This window comes from Zingiber officinale, chromosome 2B (assembly GCF_018446385.1).
Source record: "Zingiber officinale cultivar Zhangliang chromosome 2B, Zo_v1.1, whole genome shotgun sequence".
Taxonomy (NCBI): Eukaryota; Viridiplantae; Streptophyta; class Magnoliopsida; order Zingiberales; family Zingiberaceae; genus Zingiber; species Zingiber officinale.
Genome location: NC_055989.1, coordinates 100,007,537 through 100,017,549, shown reverse-complemented (window position 1 = coordinate 100,017,549; position 10,013 = coordinate 100,007,537). Strand labels below are relative to the sequence as shown.

The 10,013-nt window shown below is 39.9% G+C and overlaps 1 protein-coding gene across 2 annotated transcripts; it reads left to right on the top strand.

Moving 5' to 3' along the window:
- Positions 1 to 676: 676 nt before the first annotated feature.
- On the top strand, positions 677 to 3,251 carry LOC122046502 (ethylene-responsive transcription factor WRI1-like). Of its 2 annotated transcripts, XM_042607228.1 has the most exons (8): positions 677 to 918; positions 1,012 to 1,094; positions 1,287 to 1,295; positions 1,421 to 1,509; positions 1,595 to 1,719; positions 1,810 to 1,886; positions 2,455 to 2,712; positions 2,803 to 3,251. In XM_042607228.1, the coding sequence occupies exons 1-8, from the start codon at positions 731 to 733 to the stop codon at positions 2,961 to 2,963; spliced, it is 990 nt and encodes a 329-aa protein (XP_042463162.1). In that variant the 5' UTR covers positions 677 to 730; the 3' UTR covers positions 2,964 to 3,251. The 2 variants fall into 2 exon arrangements, with proteins under 2 accessions (XP_042463162.1, XP_042463161.1); XM_042607227.1 differs by having other exon boundaries at positions 2,455 to 3,251.
- Positions 3,252 to 10,013: the final 6,762 nt, after the last annotated feature.

Below are 10,013 nucleotides of genomic sequence, written 5' to 3'. Positions count from 1 at the left end.
AAAAAAAAAAAAACTTTATCCGTTAATCCGTTGAAATTGAGATTCAATTCTTAAATGTTTAAAAAAAAATTGAGAAAGTATTTTATCACTATTCTATATATGATTCTCTTACATCATCACCTAAATGTATGAGTTACGTACCCACGTGGACTAAAATTTATTTTGTAATAAAATGAAATTTAAAAACGAAATAAACCATTTTCGTACATAAATAGTTTAGTTAGAAGAATAAAATATTGTGCAGGCCAGCTACCATGCTCCGAATTCCATGACCGAAGTCGCAGAGAACAAATTCTGCAAGGTTGGTGTAGCATCAAGCGATTCAGGCCTGCTGCCTCTCCGTAAGCAGATTCACATAGAGTTAAATGCTGGTGAACCATGATAAAAGTGGCGTATGTATGCTTCTCTTTACTTTGCCGTTGCAATCATATTCATGGCGCACAGTTGAGCTAAGTGACTGCATTGATGGAGAGAAGCGAGAACTCAATTGGGAGCTTGCCAAACCCTCGACCCAAGTGTCATAGCCATGCATTCCGAAGCCATTTGGCCTCGTCTGACCACCCAATAACCATTTTTTGTTTATTTTTTTTGGTTTTTTTACTGACTGAAACTGAAGGGGCTGCTACACTCATCCCCAATTCCAAACTATAAATGCTTTCCCTGGCCTTTCCTGGGCGAATGAACTGCAGCAAGACCACAATAAGAAAATCGCAGGAACCCGCAGCCTTCAATGAAGCTTGCTCCTTCCACCTCTTCCTCCTCATCTTCCAACTCATTCACACCACCCTCCTCATCTTGCAGTGTGCTGCAAGTGAAGAAGCCTAGGAAACCCAAGCGAGCTCCTAAACTGGATAAACCTCCTTCTGGCCATGGCAATGGCAATGGGAAGAGGAGCTCTGTCTTCAGAGGAGTCACCAAGTAATTTCCACCCACTGTGTTTGTGGTGTTTCAAAGACTTTTAGACGATTCCTTTACTTTCGATTTGTGCTTCAATCCTGCATCTACCATCAGGCATAGATGGACAGGGAGATTTGAAGCTCACCTCTGGGACAGACATTCTTGGAACTCCATCCAGAAAAAGAAAGGAAGACAAGGTCAGGCAAATCTCTGAATCTCGGCTTTACCATTTATTTATTCTGCTTCTTTTTTTTTTCCCCAAACTTTTATAGCTGTGTTCGTGTTTATCCCCTTTGTTTCTTATTTATTTATTTATTTGCTTCGGATCTTGTCTTGAGATGTGCATGTGGATGGATCCTCCACTGATGATGATCGATACTCGTGCTTAGTTTATTTGGGTAAGCAACACAAACGCTCACCGACCTCACTTTCGAGAAGGATGTATCCTTTTTCTTTTTGATCTTACATTTTCCTTCGACTTGTTCCTTTTCCTACTGTTTCATTTTACAAATTAATGTTGCAGGAGCTTATGATGAGGAGGAGGCTGCAGCACATACATATGATCTCGCTGCACTCAAGTATTGGGGTTCAGAGACCGCTCTAAACTTTCCTGTAACCTGGTTTCCACTCCAAACACTCAATTCCTCTTGTTGATTAATTCCAAGGCCTAATTTAGTTGTTACATGATTTCATGCAGCTAGAGACATATGCCAAGGATTACGAAGAGATGCAGAGCATGTCCAAAGAGGACTACATGGTTTCACTGCGGCGCCGGAGCAGTGGGTTCTCAAGGGGTGTCTCCAAGTACCGTGGGGTAGCCAGGTTTCCCCTAAACATCTTTTGTTGGATCATAGACAGCATTTTTATAACGTGTTTTGGTTGAATTTCATCTACATTGCCGGAGTTTGACAGGCATCACCACAATGGGCGGTGGGAGGCCAGGATTGGCCGGGTCATGGGCAACAAGTACCTCTACTTAGGCACCTTCAGTATGCTTTCTGATAACACTTCGTCTCTTCTAAACTATCTCATGTATTTGGAATGCAATGCTTGGTTTCCATTTCATTCGATGGGCATGAAGTAACTGCTACGATGTGTAATTTGTTGGTGTTATATCTAAGTGAATGCGCAAGTTATTCTCGTTTTTAATCGAACTGATGCCTGCCACTGGCAAGTATCGTGTGAGTTCAAAAGTTCTTGGGTGCAAAAGTGATATCCACTTGTATGTTCTTGCTCAATTGCTCCCTCGATTTACACTTAAACAGAACAACGCCCAGTCACCCTGTCACCATCCTTTTTGCCCCTTGATCGCTCGTTCTCTCACGAGAATGTCCACACTATCCTCTTTATACATGACTGATTCAACCGATAACTGGAGCCAACCAACCTGGTACGATTCAATTATGGGTTTTAGACTAGTCCCATCTTTCACCATCTAAGTGATTGATTCGAGCTCGTGCCATCATTGATTCCCATAATCTGAATCTATCCAATTAAGTTAGCTAAATTCCAATCGTATTTGCTGAGCTCCAGCTAATTTTTCGAGTGCTTGTATAGGTACTCAGGAGGAGGCTGCCCAAGCCTATGATCTTGCAGCGATTGAGCACAGAGGCCCGAATGCAGTCACCAACTTTGACATTAGTTGCTATACAAAATGCCCACGGCCTTCTCCAAAGCCACAGCCAGTGCCAGAGCTCTTACCAGAGTCTGAGCCACAAACACTGCAAGAGGAAGGGAACTTTGAAGAAACCAATTCTGGAGAAGCACCAAACGAAGCTGAACGAGACAAGAGCATCGTGGACACCCCTTGGACTAGTACTATCATGGATCATGACTTCGACATTTATCCTTATCATGACTTTGACAATACTAATTTTGAGTACGACATTGAACGCCTTTTTGAAGAATCTGAAGCAAAAGAAAGGAAAGAAGATGAACAGGATCCACACTGTGATCTCGACTTTGCTGATCTTTCAAGCGGTATAGAAGGTGGTCTGGCTGAGGATCTCCATCAAGGAAAACAAAAGACAGTATCTTATCCCACCCCAATTAGCATATACTCATAGGAATTCCTCCTGTTTTCTAACTCATCTGTTCTTGTTACTTGGGAGTGTAGTGCTGTTATTTCTGGCTTGACTTCGGAGTAGGTGATGGTGGTAAAGTTAATACTTAGGATATACGGGAGCGCTGGGGCTACCAACTTGGAGAAGAAAACCTACCTTTCGTTGCATCTTCTTTTTTACGACGAAAGATTAATGTAACATCACGGGTGGGGTTTCATGACAATTATTGTAGAGTTTTCAAAGCAATATTTGTGATCCTCATTTGTGCTTGCAAAGTTCTGATGTAAATGCTTGCCAAGATAACTCCGGCCCTTTTTTGGTCGGTCATTAATGTTGATCCATGTGGTGCTGCCATGGTGGGCAGGCAATGAGCAGTCACTAGTCAAAGATAACATATGTGACAAAACAATAGATTCACATATACTGTCGTCACATGGTAGATCACCCATTCCGACATCATCTCTTTGTCAATAGTACAAGAATTTGTAGCATCTTGTGAAAGAAAAGCTTCAGATTGGGACGTTGGGATCTCAGATATAAAATGCCTTCCATGATCTATGGAAGCAAACAGATCACCAGCCTCTTCTCTTTGCTTCTTTCCTTCTCATCACTTCCATGCTCCGAGAGATGTAGACCTGCAGTCAAGAAGGTTGTCTGTGGTTCTTCAATGGGTTCTGTTCCAATCAAATATAGTAGACAAGTCATCCGTCAATGAACAGATTGGCATGCACGTTATCCAGAGATTGTCTGTTAGGAGGATGGAAGGTATTGAAAAGCATTCAAGGAGAGAGTTAGAATGACACTGGGGATAAATCCTAGTAGAAACACTCCAATGATCAAGTTAGGGTTTGTTTGAGGAAGTTGAATTAGCTAGAGAAGTAGGGGTTTGTGTGTACATACATGTGCCAATGAGAGCAGGTGACCTTTTAAAGAGCCATAAATGTACACGTTATCTGGGATATACACTTCCGTTTACCACATGTTCCAAGATATTCGTTGTTATTGTCCACATCTTCTGGGATGCTGGTTGTCATTGTCCATATCTTCCGAGATGTTTGTTGCCATTGTCCACATCTTCCGGGAGAAATTATCTCATTAATGAGGCAATTACATCGCCTCCTTATCCACCTTCCCGGTCGCCGCCGCTCCCCTCGCGTCTATAGTAAGCCACGTAAGTGTGGGCCCAAATTCGAGATGATATGGCCGACAAAGGCTTAGACAACGATGATGTCAGCAACTAAAGCTGAAATGGAGATGGGTCAGAGAAGATGTCGACGACCAAGAACGAGACGAAGTTGATATTGGTGATCGAGGTTGAGTCAGAGATGATGTGACTAACCGAGGCTGAAACAGGGATGATGTCCACAATTGAGACTGGGTTAGAGACTGTGTTGTTAAAGGCCCGCCTGAGGCGCGCCCCAGGCGCAGGCGTGCAAGGCGCGAGGGAAAACGCTTCTTCCCATGCGAGGCAGGCGCTGTTCGCCAGGCTCGCGCCTAGGCGCGCCTCATGCGCCTTTGCACCTCAACGAAAGCGCGATCGAGGCGCCGCGATCGATCGTGACCAAATTTGGATTTTAAACCAAAAAAAACATTCCAAATCAATGTTGTTTGGAATTAGGGCACGGGAAACAAGAGCAGAAAACACAGGAAGAGAGGAAGAGAACGCAGGAAGGGAGGAAGAAACCTAAACCCATTTTCGTCCGCCGCTGCCATCGCTGAGTTGCGTCGTCACCAAGTATGTTTTCCTTCTTTTTTCTGTTTTTTCTGTTCTTCTTCTTCTTCTTCTTCTTCTTCTCTTCTTCTTCGTTTTCGTTTGTTATCATCTTCTTCTTCTCTTCTTCTCTTCGCTTCTTCTCTTCGTTTCTTTTTCTTCTTCTTTTTTGTATCTTCTTTTCTTCTGTAGTTCTGTTTCTTTTCTTGGCTGTGCTGCTGTCTGGTTCGTGTTCTGTGCTGCTGTCCGTCTCTTCGTTTCTTTTTCTTCTTCTTCTTTTCTATATCTTCTTTTCTTCCGCAGTTCTGTATTTTCTTTTCTTTGTTGTGCTGCTGTCCGGTTCGTGTTCTTGTTGTGCTACTGTCCGGTTTTGTTTGTTTTGATTTCCTATTTTTTAATTTTTGCAGGTTGTGTTTTTGCTTCCTACTGCTGTCCGGTTTTGGATTTTTTGGTACTGTTGTTTTGTTTTTATTGGTTCGTATTGGTGCTGTATTGGTGCTGGCGTGCTGCTGTCCAATATTTCAGTTTTTTACTATTTTTTCATTTTTGTTTGTCTTTACTGCTTTTTGTTTTGCTTTGAAATGAACATTTCTATTTTTTTCATTTTTGTTTGTCTTTACTGCTTTTTGTCTTTACTGTTGTGAGTTGTCCAATATTGGTACTGGCGTGCTGGTAGGTTTTTGTTTTTTCAAGATGTAGGTACAATGCCTGAATTGGTCAAGTTTTACTTTTAAATTGTTGGTACAGATTGTACAGTGCTTTTTTATTGCTTAATTTTTATTTTTAATTTTTTAGACTATTTTCTTGTTCAATTATCATGGAATGTAGTAGTAATACTCCAACATATATATCAAAAGATCCGGGATGGAATTATTTTCAAAGAGTTAATCCGGATAATAAAAATGATTTAATTTGTAACTTTTGTCAAAAAGTTACAAAAGGGGATATCTATCGTGCAAAACAACATCTTGTTGGGGGGTTTCGAAATACTACGACTTGCAAAAAATATCCACCTCATGTATGTGAAGAAATTAAAAATTTCATGGAGAAAAAGACAAAGAAAAGTAATCTTTCTAAACTTGTGACATTGGACTTTGAGGATGTAGACCCTCTTGGTGATGATATTGATATGGATGGTATTGGAGCTAAAGTTGTGCCGCCGCCTACAAGTACAAGTTCTAGATCAGTGAATATACAAAAAAAGGCCCAGACAAATAGGTCCAATGGATACATATTTTGCTCCTAATGTACAAAAAAATGTTGAAAGTGGAAAGGGTAAAGAAAGATAAACTACGATAAATGAGGCATATAAGAAAGAATTGAGGGAAAAAGCTTGTATGGCCATAACTGAGTGGATGTATGATGCGGCAATTCATTTTAATGTCGTTAACTATTCAAGCTTCAAAAGAATGTTGGACTTGGTTGGCCAATATGGTATAGGTCTAAAAGGACCTAGTTATCATGAGGTGTGGGTTCCTTTTCTAAAAAAGGTTGTTGATAGTGTGACAAATGATTACATTAAGTCATGTGAAACAGAATGAGCCAAGTATGGTTGTAGTTTGATGGCAGATGGGTGGACAGACAAAAGGTAGAGAACATTGATTAATTTTTTAGTGAATTCTCCTAAAGGTTCGGTTTTCATCGAATCAATTGATGCTTCTGATTATGCAAAGACTGGAGAGAAAATATTTCAATTGCTTGATCGATTTATGGAGCCTGTAGGAGAAGTAAATATTGTTCAAGTTGTTACGGATAGTGCAAGTAACAATGTGCTTGCTGGTAAAAATCTATTTAATTCTTTCTTATCAATATGTTTTTTCTTATATATGTTAAACTTATCTACTTTTCTAACTTCTTTTGTAGGAAAATTATTAGAAGCAAAAAGGTCACACTTGTATTAGACTCCTTGTACTGCTCACTGCGTCGACTTGATCTTAGAAGATATTGGGAAATTGCCTGATTTAAAGCAACATTGAAGAAGACAATGAGTGTGAATGCTTACATTTATGTTCGCCCCGACATGGTAAATATGTTGAGGCAATTCACAAGACAAAAAGAGCTTTGTTAGGCGGGTGTCACAAGATTTGATACTGCTTTTCTCACTCTTGAAAGGATGCGCCTACAGAAGCAAAATTTTAAAAAAAAATGTTCATTTCAAAGGATTGGACAGAGAGTAAATGGGCAAAAGAAGCGGCGGGGAAGAAGGTAGCTAAAATCATCATGACACTTAGATTTTGGAGCAGTATTGTGCATATTTTAAAGATATATGGCCCTTTAGTCCGTGTTTTGAGACTGGTTGATGGCGAAAGAAAACCTGCAATGGGCTATATTTATGAGGCTATGGATAGGGCAAAAGAAACAATTATGAAGGCCTTTAAGGAGAAAGAAGAGAAATACAAAGAAGTGTTTGAGATCATTGATGCGAGATGGGAATGTCAACTTCATCGGCCTCTGCATGCTGCAGGACATTATTTGAATCCAGAATATTTTTATTCATACACAGATTCAAATATCTGTGGAGAAGTGGTGAATGGTTTGTTTGAAACTATGGAGAGATTGGTTTCAAGCGCTGCCGAGCAAGATAAAATCACTACCCAGCTCTCTATATATCGAAAGGCAGAAGGGCTATTTGGGAGGAATGTGACAATTAGACATAGAAGAATATTATCTCCAGCAGAATGGTGGGAATGCTATGGAGCAAATACCTCAGAATTGTAAAAGTTTGCTATTAAAGTGCTTAGCCTCACTTGTAGTGCTTCTGGTTGTGAGCGCAATTGGAGTGTATTTGAGCATGTATGTAATAAATATAAATGTTTAATACTATTAGTATGTTACTTTTATAAGTAGAAAATATTCTTTGCTATTTTATTATACTTATTATGATTTTTAACATTTTGTAGATTCATAGCAAAAAAAAGGAATAGGCTAGCTCAGCAGCGCTTAAATGATTTGGTATTTGTGAAATATAATCGTGCCTTAAAACTTCGGTATGATGCACGTGATAAGATTGATCCCATCTCTCTGACAGATATTGATGATAGTAATAAATGGTTGATGGGTAGAATAGATGGAGAAAGTGATAATGAAGAAGATGAGTTGGTTTTTGAAGGTGATGACTTAACATGAGATGTCGTTGCTAGGGCTAGTGGAGCTGAAGAGCCTGAATATTGTACTAGAGGAAAAAATATTGCATCCATGACCTCCAGTTCACAAGCTAAGCCTAAACAAGTTGAGAAGGGAAATACATCTTCCTCTATGAGACACTCATCTCTAAGACTTAGAGATGAAGAAGAAGAAGAAGAAGAAGAAGAAATTGAATTTGAAGAAGATAAAGAAGAAGAAGAATACAATGAGGATGATCTTGAGCTTGATGATTAATTTGACTTATTACGCTTGTTTTAATGAACTTTGTTAGTTTAAAGTAGAAAGTTGAAACTTGAAAGTTTGAAACTTTTATTAATTTTATTATGGTGTTGCTTTGCTTGTTATATTTGATATTGATGTGTATGGAATATTAATAGTTATCATATTTGACATATTATATGAGTGTGCCAATAGTTTAGTAGTCATCAACCTCATGTTCAAGAGGCGCGCACCTCGGGCGCGCCTCACGCCTCGGGCTCTAGTAGCCCCTTTGCGCCTCGATGCACCTCACGCCTCTAACAACACTGGTTAGAGAGGATTCGATCGGACCTGAGTCCTTTAAAAGTCAAGTTGATCCCCTTTAGGTCACATATGGCATGCCTTAGCTTTGACTGATAGCTCAGCATGACTCTTGACCTCATATGACATGTGGAAGCTGCAGACTTCTAGCGTATGACAAGTCTCCCTACTTAGTCTAATCAAAAGAGACATAGTCCAACTGACTACACTGTGCTCAGTTATCATCTACCTACCAAGCTTACTATATAGAATGATGAGCTGAGGTGTCAGCATCTTGTTGGGATAACTGATCGAATCATTGTCATAGGGTAAATTAAATAAAGCATCACATTTAATGAACGTGATTCGTGAGATCATGTATCACTATTATGATTGGTGCACCATACCGTCGCATTAATAATCGACATGCGATATCCACCTCGAGCCACGAGAACACCTTACCACATTTATTGTGAAGGTGGGCAGTAATGTCACTGTTGACACGATCCTAGATCCAGCGGTGGTACCACATTGCCATTATTTGACCTTTACATCCGATGGATGTGTTTAAATGATCATGAAGACCAATGCATTGCCTCATAATTCACCACTGTTGTGCTTTAATAGGGGAGATTGTGTCGTAATTACCACAGTTTGGTTGAGCAATCTGACGGTTGTGATGAGATCTCATCGATCTTTTTTTTGTTATCCAATAGCTCGACAAACCAATGCAACAACCCTACTATGTGACTGCCAACATATATTAGGTTATTGAAAAGTGACGTTTCCTCCATTCACTTCTACCTACACCATTATCTTCAGCTCTGTCTTCTTTCTACTTCCAATGAGACAGTAAGTTTGTCGTCATTTCCCCTTCTATGTCTTGTCCTTTTGTTCTCTCTTTTCTTTTCTTTCCTTTCCACACTTATGGTCGCCGATGACCCATCGAACATTTGGTAAGAGGCTCAACAGACCATATATATAAGAGAGGCAAAAGCATCTCTCCAAATAGAGTTTGGCATCCCGTATGACACAAAATCATGAGTTTGGCACTGGAGCATCAGCCACACCAGCCGTCGCTAGGTTACATCACTTGCTTTTTTGGCCAGCTAGCAGGTAGACTTAGGTTTTCCATTCCCTCCTTTCTTCAAGACCTCGTCACCTATTTCTAGATTTCATTGACCCAAATTGCCCCCAATTCATATCTCATGATCTGTGGTGCAGTTATTATTTTTTTATTGTACCAAGTTTCACTTGACCCTATCATCTTCCACTATTTCTTTTATCTTAAATGAGGAGAGCCCAGGGTCATCTACTTTGTGGCAATGCTGGGGTGTAATTGTTGGTACAGGAAGTACCAGAATCAAATCTATATTTTGATATTGTCAAAGGTTTAAGTTAAGTCTTATTGTTATCTAATAGATTGATCAAGTATGCAGGATGCTCAACTTAGAAAGTCCTAGTAGGTCAGCTGGACCAAATACTAGGAAATAAAAGTCTCGATGGATTATGGAAATCAAGCAGGAAGCTCAAATGGGTCAAGTGGACCAAACATTTGGCAAGATGGATTCAATATGTCAGAGAGGACCAAATATCGAATCAGGAGAAAGCCTTGGCAACTTGATCAAATGTTGAGCAAAGAAAGTCTAAATATGTCTGGAGAACCAAATGTTTAATTAGCAGGTGGTAAGATTGTGTCC